Source organism: Falco biarmicus, chromosome 4 (assembly GCF_023638135.1).
Source record: "Falco biarmicus isolate bFalBia1 chromosome 4, bFalBia1.pri, whole genome shotgun sequence".
NCBI lineage: Eukaryota > Metazoa > Chordata > Aves > Falconiformes > Falconidae > Falco > Falco biarmicus.
In genome coordinates this window covers 79,658,119-79,682,103 of record NC_079291.1, presented here as the reverse complement: position 1 = coordinate 79,682,103, position 23,985 = coordinate 79,658,119, and the positions used below count along the sequence as shown (strand labels likewise).

General features: G+C 38.0%; 1 protein-coding gene across 2 annotated transcripts; it reads right to left on the bottom strand.

Moving 5' to 3' along the window:
• Nucleotides 1-4,230: 4,230 nt before the first annotated feature.
• LOC130147494 (transmembrane protein 180-like) lies at nt 4,231-23,946 on the bottom strand. 2 transcript variants are annotated; one of them, XM_056334709.1, is made up of 8 exons: nt 23,835-23,946; nt 20,139-20,323; nt 18,639-19,373; nt 15,549-15,703; nt 14,744-14,854; nt 14,047-14,130; nt 12,903-13,046; nt 4,231-6,287 (listed from the first exon to the last, which is right to left on the bottom strand). In XM_056334709.1, the coding sequence occupies exons 2-8, from the start codon at nt 20,289-20,291 to the stop codon at nt 6,158-6,160; spliced, it is 1,512 nt and encodes a 503-aa protein (XP_056190684.1). In that variant the 5' UTR covers nt 20,292-20,323; nt 23,835-23,946; the 3' UTR covers nt 4,231-6,157. The 2 variants fall into 2 exon arrangements, with proteins under 2 accessions (XP_056190684.1, XP_056190685.1); XM_056334710.1 differs by lacking the exon at nt 14,744-14,854.
• Between the last annotated feature and the right edge of the window lie 39 nt (nt 23,947-23,985).

Here is a 23,985-nt window from a genome sequence, read left to right as displayed (position 1 = left end):
CTGCAGCAGGAGCATGGGTCACTGCACAGGAGGATCTAAGGCCCTTGGGCCAGGATTTTCTTTGCTGAAGCTGTGGGATGTGCATGCAGAGGAAGTAGAAGTCATCGTGTGGGCAGGGAAACAAGGAGCTTCAGCCTCCCCCATCCTATTTCTACGCATGGGGATGCAGCGGGCTGTAAGGGAGGCTAGTGGGTACAAATGTATCCTTAACGCAATTAATGCCCTACAGAGGAAGGCTAGGCTAGAACAGGCAGGGTTTATTGGAACATTTTAATCTTGGACAGGTTAAGTTGAATAAACATCTTTTGGCTTTTCATCCGGCAGCACGTGCCTTTGCTAGAACAAAAGCCGTGGGTTTGGGTTAGGTACTGCTGTTCTCATGTATACTCTAATAAACACGGGGGGGTTGTGGTAATAGCATAGAAAGTGAGGAATACTGGGTACCACTGGAACTGAAAGAAAATCTAGACAAAGCCGATCTCATTAATCAAATTCCAGCAGAGTATGGCATCAGTGTTATCATCTCTAATCTCAGGAAAATGTTTCTTAACAACCACAAGCAATCCATATCCTTCCTTTAGATCAGATTTGAAAGGCTGGAATCTCATCTCTTACTTTCCTGGTAAGGATGACACTGGAAGTCAGGCCACCGTGGGATCATGGCTTCTACTTGGAAGATCCTTTGAACAAGCACTGATCACATCCAACCTTGCTTATTCTGGGAAATCAGCAAAACCAGGGCAACAACAAAATATTGCCAGAGGATTTTTCTGTTCAGTTCATTTTCACTGATGTTTAATATCCTTGAGGAAAGTTTTTGACATGAGAGCTTTAGACAGTTTTCCACACAAAGATTTTTTTTTTCCTCCAATAGCTAGATGGGCTAAGATGCCTTTTTGGTCTATTTCTTTTTATTTGGCTTTGGATTAGGACTCTCCTTTCTATGTATGTTCTTGTTTGTAAAGACAGATTAGCTTATTTTTTCCCTCCAGGAATAAAACAACTTTATAATCAAAATCCAAAATGACAAAAGCTAAATTTGCTGCTTTTTAAACAGACATCTGCTCACGATGTGTAAACCAATAAATAAAATTGCTTCAGGTTAGTTACATGTTGTTCACAGGAAAACATATCTAAATTTCATCATGTGTAAAATACAGATAAAGAATTGCATACCAAATAAATTAAGAAATACACTAGTTTTTGTCTTTGTATTGTTAGTATACAACCTGAGTATGTTTTAATAATTTTTTTCAAAATTCCTACCCAGTGTTATATTTGTCATTAATATTTTGCTGCAGTAGTTGTATACTAAGCATATTTTTCTTGACAGGCTATAAAGAACGCACTATCCATGCATATTTGGGTAATAATTTTGATGTATTGTCATTTGCATATAGGTTGGTGGAATTGTAACCAATTGCTGGACAACCTCAGAAAACTATATTTTTTGTAAGTGTATGTATACATCACTCAAAGCAATTAGTGTGCTGGGAGAGGATTTCCAGAAAAAAAGGAATCACTCTTTTTCTACTTTCTCCTCAACAATTTATATAGTGTTTCTTCTTTCTCTTGATGGAAAATTTCTATAATCGATTGGCTACCTAGAGTCCAAAAGGTCCAAAACATGCCCAAAGGTTTTAACACAGCCTGCCTTTGCTTTGTGAGGATCACATGGAGCCTGGTCTTCTGGAGCAGAACTTGCAGTGACAGGGCTGGCTGCACAGCCTCATGTATTCTAAGATGTAAATCTGCAATATTCCCAATCAAGTACAGCGATAAAACAACTTTCCCTTCTAGTAAGAAAGTGATTACTAGAAAGAGGTCTTCAAGCTAAACAAATCTAGATAGATAGGTAAGGGAGGAACCATCCCACACACCAGCCAGCGCAGGCTGGGGCTGAGCTGCTGGGGGCAGCTCTGCGGAGAAGGGCCTGGCAGTGCTGGTGGGCAGCATGTTGCCCATGGGCCAGCAGCATGCCCGTGTGGCCCAGAAGGCCAGTGGTGTCCCGGGGTGCACGAGGAGGAGCGTGGCCAGCAGGATGGGGGAGGGGATCCCCCCCCTCTGCTCTGCCCTGGTGAGGCCGCGTCTGGAGTGCGGTGTCCGGTGCTGGGCTCCCCAGGTCAGGAGAGACAGGGAGCTGCTGGAGAGGGGCCAGCGGGGGCTGCGGAGGTGATGGGGGGCCCGGAGCATCTCCCCTGTGAGGGGAGGCTGAGAGAGCTGGGCCTGTTCAGCCCGGAGCAGGGAAGGCTGAGGGGAGCTTCTCAAGGTCTACAAACACCTTAAGAGCAGGTGCCGGGAGGACGGGGCCGGGCTCTTTGCGGTGGTGCCCAGCGGCAGGACAAGGGGCAACGGGCACAAGGTGCGGCACTGGAAGCTCCACCTGAACACGAGGCAGAACTCCTTTCCCTGGAGGGTGCCGGAGCACGGGCACAGGCTGCCCGCAGAGGCTGCGCTGTCTCCTCCTCTGGAGACGTTCAGAACCCGCCTGGATGTGGCTCTGTGTGACCTGCCCCAGGCGACCCTGCTGTGGCGGGGGCTGGGCTGGATGATCCCCAGAGGTCCCTTCCACCCCTGACCTTCTGGGAGCCTGTGATCTAAAATCCTCTCCCCCAAAGGCAACCCTGGAAGCCCAGCTTGTGGGTCTATCCAGCACTCTAAGACAACTTCCCCTCAGTTGTATGTTCTTTTACAAAACCAGCTAGAATTCTTTTGGCTGCATGTACCACTGAGCTTTTCCCTGAGCTGGCTTAATTCTACAAGAGCTCAGAAGTATTCGTGGAGATGTGGCTTATCTTAACTGTTCCTTCCCTTCCTGCTTGTCTTTCCTGACAGCACCCATTAAGTTTACAACCCTATTCAAATGTAAACATCCTACTAGCCATGTCAACATAGTATATTCATGAATTACTGAGCAGTTCCAAAATAAGCACAGCAGGAGACTGGAAAGGTCATGTTGTACAACAGAGGCAGGCCTGTAAGCTCCATAAAACATAAATTTCATTTTTTCCTACTCTAAAATTAAATATACTTTGTTGTAGTTTATTCAATGTTTTCACTCTAACGATACATTACTATTATATTAAACTAACATTCTTTAAGGTCTATTGGATTACATCCTTTTAAATCTAGTAGACACTTTTACCTATTGATTTTCAATATATAAAATTCATTCAGTGTATTAAAATCCAAATGCTCAGAATTTATAGAGAAACTCTAAGAATGGGATTCAAGCATCAAATTTCTCATTCTGTGAAGTTATCACAGCATTTCGTATTTTATATTATACACACTTAAATCCTCTTCTTCAGTTATAAGACTGTTTTAGACATTGAAATTATCAAGATTAAATTGGGGCATTTTTCCAACAGCAGGACTTAAAGCTCAAATACTATTAGCTAATAAGGAGAGAAAGCAGACAAACCAGCTGTTGCTAGACACTGAACTTTTGCCTTTGATCATCCTTTACTTGATTCATGGCCAAAACCAATCATGTAGGTTTAGCAGAGGATAACAAAGTTTAGTAGGTGACAGAGGAATGGAGAAAAAGTGATGTCAATCATAACATACCGCCAACCTTCTATTCTTCTAATTAAGACCACCACCTGAATTTAAAGCAGTTTTCCAGTCCTCTTTTGGAATGGCTACTGGTGCAATGAAAGACACTTTTTTTCCTGCCCTGAGAGCCAAAGAAATAGGACACACAAATGAGAGAAAAATAAATAATAAATTTGCAAAATTATTAATATTTTACCTATTAAATAATTTGTATTTCTCAGATCAGTTTTCTAAACTAGCTTATTCTACACAGTTAACCTCTTGTATCTGAAGGCTGTCTTGCTTAGAAAACTTTGAAAATTTACTTTTCCTGTCTTAATTCTAAAGATGCAGCAGTTTATAGTGGCTATTCAAACTGCCTTCAGTCATATCACCCCTTACTCCTTTCTAATTTCAGCAAATAAAATGGTATCTTTACCAAACATTTTTCAGAAAAAATAATCCTGATCATTGCAAAGAATTCTTGATACAATTTGGACTCGTAAAACCACTTATTAGCTTTCCTGTTGTATAGCACAGTACTCTCCCAGTTGTACAACTTAATGTTAGAACTAAGTAACAAACAGTCATCTAAGAAACCCTATTTGTGGAACAATAACATTTTCATCTATCAAAATACATATTCTATGAGGATAGGATGAACATAGGAGATTTAGGAAATAACAGAAACAGTAAAGAAAAAGAAAATTATTTTATTTATTACCATTTTAAAGGAATTGTCAAGGAGAAGACTGTTTCATATAATGAACCAAAGATCACATTAACTTAAATTTCTTCAGATTTTTGTCCTTTGGCTTTTGCTCCTTCTGCCTTTCATACATACAATGCAGTAAGTCTTTTAAAAGTCAGAATCTAAACACACAGTCCGTATCTGCTCTGGTATTTGTGTAAATATTTCTTTGGGTATGTAAATACAAGTGACACTAGTATGTGTACATAATGCTGTTAGCATGTACAGTGCAAATGAATAATGGTATCTCTGACAAGACAGAGATAAAAAACAGATAATGCAGCTTAAAACTTCATCACACTTCTGGCTTCTTACATTTTAACATAAATCTTCATATTCCTATCAAAGAGCTCATTTGGATTTCTAAATATTTAACAATACTATCCTACTTTTTCACTCATCACTTTGAAAGCACTTTGCCCTTCAAAAAAGCAAGGAAACAATGTTTCTGCTCTGCAAATGTAAAAACTGAGGCACAAAAACCCTATGTTTTTCAACACTGGTATTTCAAATCTCAAACCTCTTCATTAAATGCAAAATGCAAGGCAACTTCTTACACTCTTTTCTTTTCCAAGTTACCTCTCACAGTACATGTAAAGCCTTAGTATCAGGATACCTACAATGCATCTTCTTGTACTTCCAAGTGACTGGCACCCTGTAAGAGAGGCGCTTCTAAAATTATGTTTGTCCAGGCAAAACAAAGAATAAAAATGAAGTGATTATATTATACTTAAGCAATTACACAATTACACACTGGATATACTGGAGGAAAAAGACTATTAAACAGGAGTACTACAAACATGCTAATATTATCATACAACATATGTGAAATGAAGAGAGGATTCGAGGTTTCTGAAATTTTGTCAAAAACCCTTTAATTTATAAAAATCACAGGATTCATTTAAAAGCTTAACTGAAAAGATTTTGATAAGAATTAATCAGAATTTAACTAATTTCATCTTGATTAATCAGAAATTAACTTCAACTGGCAGCACATCAAATGAGTTTGCCAACGTAACACTACCAAGTGGGTAGATTCAATATGTGTGCTTAGATCTGTCCAACTAACTGAACACTACTACATCCATATGCTAATATTTTTCTTACCACAATGACATTCGGTACGAAGTACTAACAATATGATACCTTCAGAATAATTTTCCCATTTAAAGCCAGAAAACTGATCTACCTACCACCAACCACAGATATTCAGGAAGCCAGTGAGGACATACGGGGCTTTTCCATATCCAGCAACATTTCATTGAACAGCATTTTAATCTTTTTCTTCTTTAGCTTTATGCAGACTTTTACAGCGTAGTTAATTACTCTTGGCTCTTCCTGTGGTAGCTGTCAGATTTGTCTTGATATCGGTCAGCTAGATACTGTTTATGTTTTTCTCTTCATCTCCCTGCTATCCATGAGGGATATCCACCAGGCTCTTCCAGATTAACTTCAGAGATCTGCCATTTTAGCAGTATGGCAAAATTAATCCACCATCTTTCAGTAAGCTTAAGAGAATACAGTTCCTTGAATTCCAGGTGCTGGGTTGGGACTCCTTTCTGCCATATCCATTCTTAAAATGAGTTAACAGTGACCAGTATATACCAGAAAAGACTTTATTTAGTAATTAAGGATAAAGCCATTACAGGTAAATGACACTAGAAAAAAACTGTGCAGGCTCAGCAATAAGGCTGAATGTGATCTTCATTATAGTCTATATAGACTGAAGGATGAAACTTTATCAAAATGGCTCAGACTGTGTTTGGCCTAATAGTCCATTTAATGTGATCTTGCTTTTTCACATTTAAAACATACAAACTCTTTTGTGGTACAGTTCAGCAGAAAATTGACTGACCAACAGTTACATATTTAGTGCGCAGCTGTCATATGACTATTCTGGATTGAAAAGGGAGTCCACGTCAGGATTTGTATGACTGCAATGCAAAGTGGAACCAGACAGATCAAATAGAACATGGCATCATGAAGACCTAAAAACAAACTGGGGAAGAAGAGGGAAAAACAGCTTTCAAGAAGAGGAAAATTAACTTTCACGGTCAATTCACAACAAATTATTTTTAAAGCATTCACATTGTATACATATATACAGCATACACATGTTACTGTGTCCAATCAATTATAATTAAAAGAAATATAAATATCTCAGATATCAGATGTACTTCAATCGTATTTTCTAATTCTACATACAAATATGTATTTTGTTGTTTGCGCCTTTCGTAATAGCTGAGAGGAAATTAGAAAATTAGCACTCGAGTTAATTTTAATACACTGTAAGCAACCTAAGAAATCCTGTTCACTGCTTTAGTACCCATCTGTATTACATAATATAGAAATCAATTTAAGTAATATAATCCAATTTTAGAACAGAGCTTTAGTAAGATTGAAAAATTAGGAAGTGAAAGAAAAGCAGAAAATGGAAGCAAACATTTTAATTAAAAAATATTTTATGAAGTTATAATCTGTGCTATTAGCAATCACCATAGTCTGTTGTTATTGCTGCTAGATGGAAGTCGTGATTAATGCATAAATTCAGGTATGGTGTAAAGGGCTGTTTAAAAGTAGCATTTGGTTTAAAATGAATTATTACAAGATAATATAAACTATAAAAAGAATACACGTGAAATTAACAGTCATTCTCATTTATTCTCATGGATGCATGGTATTTCCTCATCTAAATCTTCTCTATGGAATAAGAGGTAAAAACATCAACAAATATGAACCAAAAAAGAAAATATAAAATAAGGAGTTGAATGAGTTCCCTTTTACAAACAGTATGTTTTCTGACAACTCAAAGCATACATTTAGGCATTCATCTAGTAGCTAGAATCATTATCTACTGGCATTCTGTTAATTCTTGCATTCTAATTACTTAAATATTAGGAAAGTCAACTCAAGCTGAGAAACAGACCCTAAATGAACTTTCTCTCCATGGGGCAGTTTATGTTATTTTCTACTTTTTTCCCTTAGCATTCAGGGACAAGACAGGAGACTCACGAAAAAGCTACAGACATGATCCAAAAAACCTGAAACCTGTGAAGAAAACTTGAGCAGGCTTTCGAACAAAACCTAAGAGTTTCTCTGAATCATAAAAGAATCAATTCCTATCTCCCTGCATTAAACAGAAACAGTGCTTGCAACCTCCAAAGCAGCCTAGATTTATTCCTTAGCAGACACACTCACACAACGATCACAATTTATCTGGAGTCATGCTAATGCTACTAAAGGAAACAAAAAACCAGAGGGTTACAAGTGAATTACTTAACCACTTGGGCGATGGCATTTAAGACTGGAGGTATTCACTAGCAGGTCACTGGTCCATAGCCAATGTTTATTGGCAGTGACAATAATTTACTATTTGGATGTTGTTTACTGGCCTGCATTCAATTGCATTTTCAGTCCACCTACAAGTAAACAAAGGCTCCCATCATGTACACCAACATCACAACTGCCAACAGTTAACTGTACTCAGCAGAGAGGCCACAGACAAATTACCTATCTGAAGATGAAAACAGGACTAAGACACAGTTAACAGGATGCTGGGGCTGTGCTTGGCTTGTTCTGCACACTAAAGAGGACTGCAGTTTTCAGTACTAAAATTATTCTGTCTTTATACATGGACCTCAGGAAGGACAAAAAAAAAAGAAAGAACATTACCAAATCACTCATACCTGTGCAATCCTGATTTGGTCTCACTGGAACAGTATTGGTTTAAGAAAATAGTATTACTTATTGTACTGTAAGACCTTAAGTTACTCCAGGAATTATGAAAAATATCTATAGTACACAGAACAAGGAATAGGAAAATATTTCATTAAGGGACTAGGACAAATGAAGAGCAGAGCTCAGATTTTATCCTAGTAACAGCTGGACCAGTAACTTCAGAAATTTCCATGTCTACATTTTTTGCATATGCAGGAATAAAACATAGAATCTTTCACTAAACAGCCCTAATATCACTCTGAATAGAATGTGATGTAGTCCAGTAATTCAGTACGAAAGCATTAACAGTTTGAGGTGCCTCCAATAAGTAAAGTTACTGTAAAAAAGCTTCATTCTGAAGAACGAATTCGGAGCACACCTTCAAGGGAAGTTAGCTGTAGTTGCAGTGGCTCTCCAGAAGAGGGAGATTTTAAACTAGGTATCTTTTCTACAGGGGAAAAAAAAAAAAAAGAAATTCAAACCCCAAACTAAAATACCCCAAACCAAAGAGCAAAAGAAAAAAAAAAAAAAAAAAGCAAAGCAAAGCAAGCAAGCAACCAAAACAACCAAAAAAACCCACCACCACCACCCCAAAAAAAAAAAAAAAATCCCACCAAAAAACCACCAAAAAACCCAAGCCATATGAGGCAGGTAATGCTTTGCTGTGATGACAGACCAAAAGGAAAAAACCAAACCAGGTCCATCCATTCTGCAAGCTATTGCTCAAATTTTAAGGATATTTAAAAATACTTAAGCTAGTATTAACTGCAAAATGCTTAACTGATGTGTAGTGACCACATTCCCTAAGAATGTGGTATAATGTGTATATTAATGCATACAGAATCCTGTGTGACACATACAGAATTGTGTACAATATACAGGCCAACATCACGTGTGAAAAAGGTTACACCAAAAAGCAAAAACAACTTCTGGAAAAGAGATACACTATTCACAGCAAATGTCACACTTCAGAGTTAGGATACCAGAGGCAAAACCAGGAGAACCCAGATTGCTCCTAAGAAAGAAGGCATCACTGTGACTAAGAAGTCACGTTGAGGCAGAAGTAAATACTGGTACTGGTAAGTAAACAGCTGATGATGTTAACGGTCAGTTCAAGGGCTTCAATACAGAGGAAAAGACAGACAGGCTAGGTCTTTGGAATGCCTGGTCTAATACAGTACTGGGATCACCATTCATAAGCATTTTCTCATTTCTGATGAATCTTAAGCATCCACCTGGAGGTGCTATGATACCTCACAGATGAAAGAAAGAGGGGACTAAATTTTCCTTTCTTCTAGAATTTTACCCTCTGTATAAAACCTCACCAGCATCTTACCAGCTTGAGCGTCTGCAGAATACAAGTGTAACAGAAGCCACCAAGACAAAGATGCATTATTGTCTCAAAAGGTCTTCTGGGAAAAGAATTTCACTCGTAACATGCCAGTTGCCCTAATAAGCTGCTCGGAAATGTAGGCTTTACTGAGGCAGGGAATATATATGTGTGAATTACTCAACCGCATGATGGCAAGAAAAGACAGGCAAAGCTTAAAATCTGGCAACTTATAGTTGGTTGGTACTCTTAACGGAGTTTTGGTACTCTAATGAAATATCCTGATCACGGAGGATGTCAAGGAGTCATAATATCACATAGCTGAAGAACCAAAATGTAATCACTGGAACAATGAGGAGGTACAGGTGAAGTGTCATCTTACAGAATTTTGCTGGAGGCATAAGAATCAGAAGATATATGATTTGTCACAGCAGATAGCTTTTGATAGATCATTTTTTTTGATACAATGTAAAATGAGCACCAAAGACAGAATATCTGTGAAGCCCATTCTGAAGGCAATATGCTATTAATAAAATGCCATTGAATGTATAACATAAATGAAGAAGGGGAAAAAAAGACATACCCTTCCCCTGTGGGCTGGACCAGCGCTGAGCAGAGGGGAAGGCTCACCTCCTTTGATCTGCTGGCAATACTTTGTCTAATGCAGCTCAAGATACCTTTTGCCTTCTTTGCCACAAGAGCATATTGCTGGCTCACGTTCAGTGTGGTGCTTACCAGGACCCCCAGGTCCTTTTCTGTCAAGCTGTTTTTCAGCTGGGTGCCCCCCCGTATATACTGGTGCACGGAGCTGTTCCTCCCCAGCTGCAGGACTTTGTACTTCTCCTTGTTGAACCATGAGGCTCCTGTCAGCCCATTTCTCCAGCCTGTCAAGATTCCTCGGGCTGGCAGCATGACCCTCTGACATTATCAGCAGCCACACCTCCCAGCTCTGTGTCACCACCAAACATCCTGCCCTGTCATCCACATCATTAATGAAGATGTTAAACAGGACTGGAGCCAGCACAGACCCCTAGGGTACACTACTAGTCACGGGCCTCAACTAGACTTACCACTGGTCACCACTCTCTGGGCCCAGCCATTCAGCCAGCTTTCAACCCATCTCACTGTACACTCATCCAGCCCCTGTACCAAAGGTTTCCTATGAAGATCTTATGGGAAGCAGTGTCAACAGCTGTACTGAAGTCCAGGTAGACAATATCCACAGCCCTTCCTTTATCTACCAGGTTAGACATTTCATTGTAGAAGTTTATCAAGTTGGTCAAGCGTGACTTCCCCTTGAAGTTATGCTGACTACTACTGATTATTTTATTGTCCTTAATGTGCCTGGAAATGGTTTCCAGGATTAGCTGCTCCATCATTATTGCTATGGCTTAGTTTTCAATTTAAGAAAAAATAAGTTATTTAGAATTCAGCAAATAGTTTATGGGCTTTGACTGCATCTTCTCCCAGTAAACAACATTGCTGGAAACGCTTCAGACACGTTTATTCAGGGTCCAAACATTTTGTTAATGCAAAATAAAGGTCCTCTGTGCTATCTTCATAATTCACTACCACTACACCTAATAAAGTAAACACTTTCCAGAACACGTGATATTGCCAGCTTTGGAGAAAAAGGAAGGACACAGCTGAGATTGTATTGACATGGGTCATAACACTTCATTACATATAATTCACATATGTGAAATTCTTTTTTTTTTTTTTCCCAAACAGTTTGAACATATTTTAAGCAATCTCCTATATTCAGTTTCTGTTTGTCCTCCAACAACTTTGTCCTGAGACAAGTATATTTTAGCTGTCTGCCTATGGCTGAAATCTGAGATCAGCTGATAAGGTTTTAATATGTATAAGTAATTTTAGCTCAGTCAATGGTCTGAGTACATTGCCATGGGCAAACTGATTCCCTAGAAACAATCTTGAGTAGTCTGGTCTTTGTGGACTGTATGTCCATGCTGCAGTCCATTTGCAAAGTGAAGGACATGCACATTCACACATACATATACAAAAACCACATGCAGACTGCTTTATATTTAAGAAATTATTTTTGAAGAGATGGGCAAGAGAAATATGTAGTATATTTCAGGTGCTCTTTGATTAACTGATCTCAGCTTTGTACTTTTATGTTGTTCCCTGTCCTAGTGAAGTAGATCAAATCGCAGTGTGACTCAAGTGGAAATATAGGTTTTAGAGATTAAGCATTCAAAGTATTACAACTCTATATTCAAGAAATTTATTGTTGCTATAGTCCAGAGGCTACTTACTGGGGGTGTGGGTGGGGGGGTGTGTGGGGAAGAGATTTATAACTACTGTGATTTAAAATCCATCCAGAAAAGGATCATTTCTTTGATCAAAAGGGATCAGAATTCAAATCTTAATTTCTCTGAATCATCAAGATGAATATATTCAGCCCTCTCATATCCACATCCAGTTCAACCTACTACTCCTCTGCAAAAATCACTCATCTTATCTGACATTATAATGAGGTTCACGTCCTCTTCACATCATCTCATTGGCTGGCTATCTACAGAATGTATTAAAATAGAATTAACTGTTCTCACACATATCCTCAAAGTTAAGCCTTCTTTGCTTGTGTCAGGATGCTTTTCTGAAGACCACCTGTTGTCCTTTTATGTCACACTTTTCCTCGTACATTTTTTTAGAAAATTCCTCAAATATGCAACATTCCTCTAGCATTAGGTGACATATACCAGTCCTTTCCTGTCTCCACAAAAGTTCATATACAATTGTATTCTATGTACTTTTTAAGGTTTCCACTCAAAATTTAGGAGAGCTATATAGTTCTCAGAATATTCATGTTGTTCTCTCAAGCAAATCGTGATCAGGACTAATTTTTACCTTTTAGTCCTGACTTCAGTTATTCCTCATGTTGCCACTTCCTCTTGTTGGTCATAAATAAACAGCCTATGACCCTTTCAGTGTACTGAGTCCCTGTTAATTTGTTTTTATAAAAGCCCATGCATTTCCAATGTGCTAACTAGCAACCACAGCTTTATGCTGTGTATTAAGGTCTCCAGGGACTGCAGTGAAATCATTACCATTAGAATGGTAAGTAGCATTGAAGCCAAAATTATACTCCTACTTGAGGCAAATTCCCTCCCTCAGTGATTATACTGCTGTCTCTCAAACAAAAATGTATCTTAAACGCAAGCCTATTAGGATTATACATTTTAAGGAAGCAGGTTTACAAATCAAAACACAGGAGTCAGGACAACATGTATCGTAGTAAGAGGAATTAGGTGTTCTCAAACTTTTTTTTCTTTTTTGCAATAGAACAGGAGATGGTTAACTAGTGAAATAAATCCTTTGTTTTTCAAAATTAGGTAGAAATCCTTGCGAATTGTTCAATAAATGATTTATTCTTTAAAAACCATTTCTATTTCCAGACATAAACCAACTGGAAAATATTTTTAAAGCACTCATATTTTTGAAGGGCCGTTGATGCAAACTATTGCAGATTAATTTGCTTTTTAGATGACACGATTATTTCATGTTAATTTATATGATTTAAAGTACTCCTTTTGAACTCACCTCAGATCAGGTCGAGCAACTTCATTATTCAGGTTCTCATATCCAAATTGATTTAGTATTGTAACCACAAGCATTGGAGCCAAAGATTGGGCAGGCTTGGTAAATAAAGCATTGGTACCAAAAACCATAGAGGAAAGTGGTGATCTAATATATTCAGGGAAAAAACCAAATGAATGCAAAACACAAACTTATTAGTGTATTAATTAGTGATCATAAAAATCTTGTTACTATGCAAATGCTAACTATCATGATCCTTAGCTTTATAAAGTTCATACATTATAGCAAACAGATCAGCTATCACAAAGAAATTTAAATTTCTTTGGAAATGAAAGGTAATAAACCTCTGGGGTATATCTATCGGTTGGCCCCAATTCTGAAATTACTTGGATTCAAGTTTGACTTTGTGCACACTGAGTAATTACTGAAGTTAAGACTGAACAGTACATGAAGAATTAATTACAACTTAAGACTTTACATGCATGAGACCAAAAAAGGAGGCTTTTTTTTTTTTTCTTCATGAAAGCAATAGCTCTCACCTTTGAGGGGCAAGTTCTTTAATACAGTGACCTGACCAGACCTGAATCTGCACTGACATAAATATTTATGGAACCAACAGAAAGTTATCTGCACTGTGATAATCATCCAAAAGATCCATGAGTTGTAATATGCTACGTCACAGCAGGTTTTATCAATTTTTATTTCAGAGAGATAACAGCAACCAGTTAGACTTTGAAATCTGCACTTCACGTAGCATTGCTAAAGCTTTCTAAATGCTTTTTCCATGTTAGAAAGACCTTATTCAGAAAATTCCATACATGACAGTAGATGTATATGGTTACAAAATAATTCTGTTGAAGCTAACAAAAATGAAAACACAAAAACCTGAAGGACTTGGCTTATACTGTAGTATAACTAAAACTAGAAATGACCTAATAATCTGTTTAAATTACACTACTGAAGTTAACTGCAGGAAACTTTATTCAAGTTCTTATCTCTACTTATCCCAAGTTGCTTTTACCGAAAGTACTTCTGTGTCAAGGATCAAAGATCGTTACTGTCTTTACTTTGACACAATCTAACTTAGGAAACAGTAACGTGGCAAATAGATAGCATATTTAAAGAAAAACAGCTACGATTGACATACCTCCGCTTGTGCTTTATTAAATCTGCATCAACAATATCTGCCAAAGGCAAATTGAACAAACTAAATGAAGCTTGTACAATTACCCTAAAGAAAGACAAAATATTTAAGAAGTTCATAGTTCTTATATACACTTTCACAATGGACATATCTGCAAACACAGAAAGCTGAGATGTTCTTTAAAACATGGTGATTTGTCTGTTTAAACAGCAGTTCTGAAAGCATTACTAGATCTGCTCTTAATTGAGAATTAGAAATTGATATGCAAACCTAAAAGGTGGGGGAGGGGTTTGCCTTTCTTCCTGGACACTGGCGCAAAAGGTCATAAACACATGCTTGAGATTATCAGTAATTTAAAAAGACATGGAGAAAAGAAACACCTTAGAAGAAAGAGGAACTGAAAATTTTCTCTTGAAATCTGAAAAGGACATGAGCATTACTGGAGAGACTACATGGAAGACAAACTTCAAAGTGGGAGAATTAGAATAGTAAACAGATTGTATATGCATTCCTATGTATGTATTTATATATATACACATACATTTAAACACAAACAGAGAAAGCTGTTAACAAACTGCTAAGTGAAGCCATAAACTCAAATATTACGATTTCTATGTGGTATTAAATTTTGGCTGAGATTATCTTTTACTTACAAGAGGCTTTGAACAATTAGCACTTTAAACACACACTCTTTAGGTACCTTAGACATTTTTTCCTGGGGAAATCAACATGTATCTTCATCATTTGAAGTATGCAGGTAATGAAATTTAATTTATTGTTCACAGTGTTACAGTAGCCCGTGAATGAAATACTGAAAATAAGAATGGAAACGGGGGGAAAAAAAAGATGAAGAAAAGGAGGGTAGGAAGGAACATGTAGAAAGCAAGCAAGCAATGAAATAGAAAATAAAGAAATAAAAATGAACTGCTATAACAATATTCAGATAAAAACAGGTCTTTATTTTTACATAAGGTTCTCCATGTACCACAATATACTTCTTCCATGAAAATACTACTTCTTGGCATCATACTTACCTGGCACCACTGAGTATTGGTTACCTAACTGATACCTGACTTACCGATATTTGTTTTGCAGTGCAACACACAAGTATTCATGCAATACAAAATGACGTCTGGGCTTTCCTACCAAATAGTCTCCGAAGAGTTCCTCTACCAAAATCTTCTGGGTCTATGTGGATGAGAAGAGCTTCTGCTTCCCTTGAATCTCATGTTAAAGCAATAAGCAGCTGGAGGCATGTGGCTGCAAACCTTAATTACTGTTCATATTTAAGCCTTTTTTTCTTTTTAAGCAGAAATAAAAAGCTGAAGCAGAATAAAATGAAAGCTGAAAAAGAAGTTGTAACTGGAGTCTCAACTTTTCTGACAAGTAGAACAGAAAGAAAACCATAAAAGCAGTAGCAAAATCTTCACACTATGAAAAGTAAGTGTCCATTCTATTAGAATTATTTAAGCTGTATCTATGAATAGGGAAGTGTATTTACTTACATGTTTGTCGTGAGATAAAATGCCAACAGATAATAGTGTTCTGGCCCTAGAACAAACATGACAGCAGCAGCTACTCCTTCCAAGTAAAAGGAAAACAAGATGATTCTGTAATAACCAAACTTCTTCAATGAAGCGTGACTGAGAAGAACAAGGCACTGAAAAGATAATACATACACATATATGATGAAAAGATACAGTACACTATCTCAGCATTAAAGTTATAAAGCACAGACCAGACATAAATTTTACTACCCACTAAAGGAAAAAAAAAAAAAAAAGCACAACAAAACCCAACCCTTTCTAAAAAGTTCAATCCAAAGAAAAAATAGGAAAAATAAAAAAAATAGGAATTGAACAAAGAGAACTGTTTACTGGCCCACTCTATGCTACCTCTACCAGGTAATAATGGTCTCCTTTCACTCAAACTGGCCAGCTGAGAACTACTATATCCTGAGAAAAATACTGTTTCCCACATTGCCCATCTATTATTTAATGCTCATGATTTTTATGTTTGATAGCCCTTAAATATCAATTTTGTTGACAGTATGTTAACTGTAAACCAAGCACCTTGCCATTTGAATTTTAACTGCTGATCAAAAATATTTTCAGTAATTGTTTTTTCATTAATATTACTGTTTTAACTGACATTTATAGAAATAAAGCATGACTTCTAAGTGGATAAAGCAAGTTCACCAAGACAGCTGATCGAAGCAAGTTAGAGACTTTAATAGCAAGTAGAGGAAGGCAGATGCCAGTGGACAATGTGTATTTCAGTTCCACCAATCTTAACCAGCAGTAATCCACACAAGAAGCTAGTGACAAGTAAACTCATAAAAGTGGTATTAAGGGCTGATTATAGTATGAACAAAGTGTAAGCTCTTCTCTATTGCTCCTTGCTTTCCACTTTAAAGAGGACATTTTGTAATGCATTATGTTCTTTTTATATGAGCCTATGTCACCACCTACATGTATGTGGTCCTCAACACTGTCACAAAAAATACTCACAATAGCAATACACATTTTCTCTTTCTGTGTTACAGAAATAAACAGAACAGGAGAGAATTCTCATTGTACATTTGTTCCCACATTTAAATGCCTTAACATAAAGAACAAAACCAGAGAAAGATTACTGCAGCAAATGCTATTTTAAAGAAGCTCAAGTTTTCTACTTAAACCAATGATCAAGAAGGTAAAACAAATCTGGAAAGTTGATGTAAGAAAAAAATCTGGTTGTAAGAAACTTAAAACATACTCCTCCCCCTGTTCTCAGGCATTTTGCAGAAAAGTGTTTGCACTAGAAACGATAAGAGATTATGTAATGTCTGTTATTGTAAAAACCATGACCATGTCTCCCTATAATTGAGAAATAACCCTGTCTCAGGAAGTACTTGTAATTTAGAAAATTCCTTGTTACGTGCATGTTTCTAAGACTGCATATTTCTAAGAAAAATACTACCTTAATGACACAAATTTAAATTTGTTTGTTTCAGCAACAAGGTTTCCCTTGCAGGCAGGTTTTACTCTTCACACCCACTACTAAACGGAACCTAAGACAGAAGCTGAAATCTAGTTTAGTACAGGCCACTGAAGCACAGTTCGTAAGAAGGGGCTTTATTTTACATGGGTTGGGTATTTTTCCAGTAAGTGAAGTTCAGGACATTGCCACCAGAGAATTCTTATTCTATCTTGAGCTCAAAGGGACAAAACCTGAGAAAAATAAGGTCACAGCAAACTCTCTATGGTTCAGTGACCTTCAAGACAAAGAGTCTCTGGGGAGCAGAGACAGATGCATTTTCTGAAAGATTGTTCGTTTCACACTGTCACACTGATTTTATCAACAAAAGTGACTGCTGTATATTAAGTGTAAAATTATTTAAGCTTTCCTGATTTCTGTTGTTTCTAAGTTATTTCCAAAGTTCATCAGCTGTTTGAGTTACAGGAAAAAAAAAAGTTAAACCTGTGGGAATGATAAAAATTGAAATGATAGATACTTAGGAGTTAGGGGAACGAGAAGGTACGTTTAGGATTTGTATGTTATATATGCAAAAGCTAAAGGAGTAACTGAAATTGAGCTGTGAATTCCAGTTGCACTTTCACATATCTTCTTTTACATATTACCTACTGAAAAACATTGCAATTTAATGAATTTAACAGCCTGATTTTCAGAAATTCTGAACATCATCAGCACCTATGATGAAAGTCAGGATACATAGATTTTGAGTATCCTGAATTTCATCATCCAATAAGTAAACAACGTGAAAGTTTTAAAAGATCCAGTGAAAGAAGTTAGAAGGGAATGAACAAGAAAACTTTTTTATTCACTACAGACAAGTATGTTTACATTCTGTGGGACATTTTTGCTGCTTTTCTTGTTCTTACACATTACTTGTTTAGGTTCTCTTTTTTTTTCCAGTTCATTACTCCTCCCCCAACCCTGACTGGGGTCTTGAAAGTATGTCTCTCTCTACCCAGTAAATGTAGCTGCCCAAAACCAGCAAACAAAATAAATGAGAACATATTATTCCCCAAAAGCAGTTATTTAGACTTTTGCTTGGTTCCCATGACTGAGATACCACATATTTCAATAATGTTTTTAATACCTAATGATTTTTCTCTTGTTGTGTGCAGTTTATCTCAGAAACTTCCTGAATAAGAGATTATTCTTTCATCACCTATTACAAATCAAAACCAAAGAGGAGAGAAATCCTAATTCTATAGGTTTTGCTTTTAGAAACTTTTTATCTTGATCATGTTTTTCATTCCTTTACACTTTGGTATTATAAACCCTGTAGGATACAAAACATTCACTCTTTGCATATTCACATCTCATATTCTTGTAAACAGATACTCTGCAAGCCTGCCTGCTTGTGCATTCTTGCTACCCTACCCTTATGCTTGGTTAGCCGGTGCACAGAGGCACTTTCTCCTTGTAGGGCACAGGTGAGCTGGATTTGTTTTTTGGTACAGCCAATGGCTTATGCCAGATACAGCGTTTTTTCAAGAAAGAGTGTAAATGGATACCTTAAACTAATGAAAACTAGTAAACCACCATGTTTTCATATTTTGAAATAAAGAACCGTAACGGCCTACCTGAGGACAAATAAAGCCTGCTCCGTACATGATACTTCTTATTAAGGAAGAAAGAACATCCTTGGGAATAAGATTATCCGCAAAGATCATCATAAAATTGTTGCAGAAGGCTAGGTGGAAGACTTGAAAGAAATTCATTGTTACAAAAAATAAAAAGTTTTTCTCTGTCATAATCTGTTTGGTCAATGAAATTACCAAGGACAAGGACAGAGCTCCATCACTGTTTTCCTGATCAGCATTCTCTGTGCAAATTTCCCTCTGCTCATATTGACTAGTACTGTATTTGCCTGTGTAACACATACAAGCTGTTGCTAATGCTGCGACCAAAACAGTGAAAGCCTGAAAACAGGCAAAATTTTCCATATTATCTGATATGAGACCACAAAAGAGAATGCTTGTTGATCCAATTAGTGTTGCTACTTGGTTATATTTAATAAGCTGAAGCCTACTTTCATGTCTTGTTGAAATTTCTGCAAAGAGCGCGCACTGTGCTAGAAGCACAAATGTAAGCAAACCATCAAAAGCACATAATGCAACAATGAGGTGAAGACCACTTAGCCAGTCACCTTCTTCATAATGTTTCCAAGGAAACCAAGGAAGCAAAAAGGCTAACGCATATAAAGGAGCTCCATATAAAATTGAAAACTGGCGTCTTGAGCAGCATGCAAATTTGGAGTTATCTTGAATATACCCAAAAAGAGGATCATTAACGGCATTCCATATCATAAATACAACCTGCAACAAACAATTAAGAAACACAACAGAATTTATCATTAGTGTGATTTTTCTGCAGAGTTTATACAACCACAGAAGTAATATACACCATATTTATTTAAAAGAAATCTCTATTCAAAGAACAAAAAAAAAAGATGAAAGCTTCTCAGGTCAAAACAGACTCCAGACCAAATTCTTAAAGGTATTTAGAGGTTTATAGTAATTTTGAAAAGCAAGATGAGTAAGTAGGCAGGTGCACAGCTACACATGAAATAAACCTCTGTCTCCAAGACTTCACTCTCTCAGAAGCTTACAAGATGAAAGCCCAGATGTGTAAAGTCCTGATATTACTCTCACAGCAAGTAATTCAAAACATGACCTGGCCCATTACTTTCAGGAGACCATTTACGACAAGAGTTGCTCACATGGATAATGACTTGCAAAATAAAGGCAGTATTTAGGTACTTAAACAGTCCATAGGAAAACACCAATGTTAAATGTATCTATGGAGCTGAGGTGCAAGATTAGTTTAGAAAATTACTTCAAGCTATCAATGGTTAAAATCTTTTCAGCCATTAAAGTCTGGACATTTTTAATCTAAAGACTGTAAACAATGTGCTTTATGTGTACCTTCAGTTGCTTACGGATTAACTACATTTAAAATGAATTTACTGTACAACTATTTGCAGTGCGTCTGAAAGTAATTAGTAAGTAAAAACAATTACTTTGTTGTGGTTACACAGAGACATAGCACAATATGGTAATCAATAATCCATTGTACAATACCTGTGCTTGATGAAATGCTACTTCTGAAATTTTGTATCGGTTTAGGAAAAGCTTAACGTAGTAGAAATTAAAGATACTGTTCATCATTCCAGCACCTAACGTAGTCATGGAATATGCCAGTGCATTAGGATGAATTCCCAAAATGAACTTCATCTTCCACAGGTACAACTCTCTTCTTCCTCAAGCTACAAAAATAATTACACCACTTAGTAGAATAATTTTCTGAATTAAAATGACATAGGACATTTGCTTGTTTCAGAGGTGTAGAAACAGATTGTTAGAGGAAAACTTCCCCATTCTTACTTCCTTTTTTTAAAATGAGAAACACATTTTACTGAGTTCTAAGACACAGAGACCAAAACTTAACAGATGCAAAATATTAAAAAGTCAGTGACATTTCTAAGTATAATCAGTACTTAAAAAACAATGGAACAAGTAGACAAAAATGTAAAAGAATACTTTCCTAACTGGTGCACAGACTCAATATAAAATATCTGCTATTGCAAACACTGATCTTGGTGTACAGTTCAAGGTAATTGCATACATTTTACATCTTTCTTGCTAGCTACGTAGTTTTAAAATTATGGACTGTGTAGGAATTAAGTGACTCAATTCATATCCTTATGTATTTCATTGCTATGAATGTCAAATGCAGCATGCACTTAGATGGATATATCTTTAAAAAAACCCCAAGTTTTATCCTTGCATTTTTAAATGTTAATTTTTAACAGGCCATGGAAGCATTACTTTCACCTAATAAACTAAGGAGATATGAACAGAAACCATAAAACAATCAAAACCCCTTTTAATAGTTTAAACATGTTCATTGTATAAGACTGCACGTAAATAAAATCTAGTAACACATGTACAGCATTTTAAATATGTCCAAATAACAGATTCAGCCCAAGAATACAGACTTCCTTAAGATATCAAGCAGATCTTCAGCCAACGATCTTTAAGATGCTGACTTTGTCCATCTATCTAGCAATTAACTTAAGCATGTTTGGTGTAAACTGTCCTATGAAAACAGCTAGCTCCAGGGAACCTGTACTTTTAAAAGCAGAGTAATGACTACCTAAAGTTACTCCTTGACCACATTTGATTTAATAAGCCTAATACAAAAATACTTCTCCCACGTATCTGTTTTTAACTGAGACTTCATTCACCTTTATATCTGTTTGAAGGTTCTAATCCAGCCTTACTAAACACACTTAATTCCAGAGCTTTCCAACCTGCTTTTTGTCAATAGTCCACACTTTGCTCCTCTGCATATTAACAATTTTATCCTAAATGCAGTTTTCCAATAGCCATCAAAGTACTTAGTTTAAATATCTGCTTGTTCAGCTTGATAACCAGATCTATATGCAGCTGCCTGAACTCCTCATAAAAAGGACCATGAAGACACAGGAAACGAAAACCAAGGCTGTTTCCAATCTTCCTGTGATTTACAAAGTGGATGAAGATCGGCTGCTGCGAGGGAAGAAGGCAACTTCCCCATCACCAGGCGAGGGCCAGGCAAAAGCTGCAATCAGGTAGGGACCGGAGAAGTGTCTATTCTGGCTGAGGCAGGTGATGGAATGGCAGTTTTTCCACCCCTCAACACAAAGCATGAACTCTTGAAGAGCAAATAAAATGTGGGTGCATTTTTGCCTATATATATAAGATGGTCTAATATGAAACAAGATGCAAAGAGTAGATAACTTTATAGATATAAAAAAAAAAATCAAGCTGACAACTTGAATTGTTTTCTTTTTTCTAAAGCAAATTTATTTGTAAGAATATGACTGATTTTTTAGATACTTGAGCATCATTGTGATGTATATTTTCAAGTTTAGTTTTCACAGAGCTATAGCTGTAGAGACAATTCCATTTTCAGGTGGTGAAATTTTGCATTTTTGTACCAAGTTTGGTTTCACAAGCTTTTAGTAAGAAACTTCGAGTGAAGAATAAAGTTATTGAAAAGATGCCTATTTGAAACATTTCTTTTAAAAAGTAAGTTTGATATTACCAACTATGAAAGTTGTTACAGCAAGTATGTTACTGACAAGTGTCACTTTTTTTGAAGTAGCGCACATTCAAGCCTTCACAAATATACTTGATGAAGTGATTTATGCAGCAGATACTAGTGCTTTTGGAAAGGCAGACTTTTCATCTCTATTTCTCCTTGGAGCCCCCTGCATGAGTCTTTGAATTAGGAGAATCTCCTCCAAATTCCACAAGTACCAAGAATAAACGTGCTTCACGCTAACATTACCAGCAAACTAACAGTCGTTTCTCAAATCATGTTTGACTCAATTCCTTCCTACATGATTTAAAAAACAAAGGTCTTGTCAGCTTTGGAAAATTTTAAAGAAAGAAGAAATTTGAGATTTCTTCAACAAAAACCTTCTAACAATGTGCAAACAGGCATCTAGTGCCATGACTAATGATAATACACAGGATCTGACACAACTCTTTACACTAATTGGTACATCTGGCCTTGTACCTTGTTTATGAAATAGGTTCAATTAGAAGTTGAGGTACCACACTTCCTTTCCCAGAAGACCCGCTCTTTAATTGTACTACAATGAAATCATGCATGAGTATTCCCTCCCTCTTCTTAATAGCCAGCTTCTATATTGAACTGGTTAAAAGCACAGGTGTTGACATTTTGTGACTCACAGAGGGCTGATCAGTTTGAGAAATTTTGAGTGGTTACAACTGTGTTAATACAGATGAGCCAAAAGAACAGACTGCTTAAGCCAGCCAGACACATGATGGTATTAATTGCATTTCTCCCAGCACTGGATGACACTCACAAAAAGAAACTAGAGCGTGAGTCCAAAGAAGAAAAGTGGATTCCTGAACAGTAACAAATTTTGACTGAAGTGCCCGAGCTGACACCACACTCTGCTGTGCCTGGTGCTGAGCTGCAGCGTAACGCACATGACCCTGGTTGGGCACAACTGGTTGGACAAACTGGTTGGGCACAACTACCTTCCTCATCCTTCCTCCATGACTTGAGCCACATTAAGACAGGGTAGAACTAAGAATAAAGGCTTTCCCAGTCCCCAGGGGTAACGCCAGGGGGGAATGCTGCTGAAGCAGAGGGGAGATGCGCACTGGAGGTACCGGCAGCAGGTATGGCTGCCCGAGCGCGGCCAGGCTGCGGCTCCTGGGAGGCAGGAGGCTGGGAACTTGCAGGACTGGAAGTTTGGAAGTGTTCGCCTGCTAAAACTGGGCAAGTCATGGTAGATTTTTCTCAGGAGGTCGCCAGACAGGGGACACGGCTCCCTCTTCCTCATGAGGGAGCGAGCGGCGGCCGCCCGAGCGCCAGCAGGCGCGGGGACGCAGGCGGCCGTTTCCAGCCGGGACAGCAGCGGCCGCACGCTCCGGCGGGGCCGCGTTCTCCGCTCCGCAGCAAGGCCCCCCCGGGGGAGCGGGAAGGCGGCCCGCACCTGGGCGTGACACCGGTACGGAGCTGCGGCTCGGGGGCCGAGCCCCTCCTCACAGGCTCTTCCCTCAGCGCTCCCCGCGGTCCCAACACAGGGTGACGAGGAGCCGCAGCCTTCCATATGCCTGGTCCGCTGCCCCACCCCGGGCTGAGCCAGCTCTGCTCTGCCGCAGCCGTACCGGAATACCCCACAGCAGCCGCTCCCCGCCATTAACCCCTGCGAGCCCCGGCAACCACCGCCCCTTCCCCGGCCACCGACCCACCTCCGCTGACTGGAGGCTGCGCAACCGCCTGCTGGGGCGGGGCGTAATTAGCCCGGGCCAACCCTCTCTTCGCTCTTATTGGCGGCTTGATATGAAGTAGCTTTGTGATTGGTGAAGATTCCTTTCGATCTATCCGGCGAGCGGCTTCTCA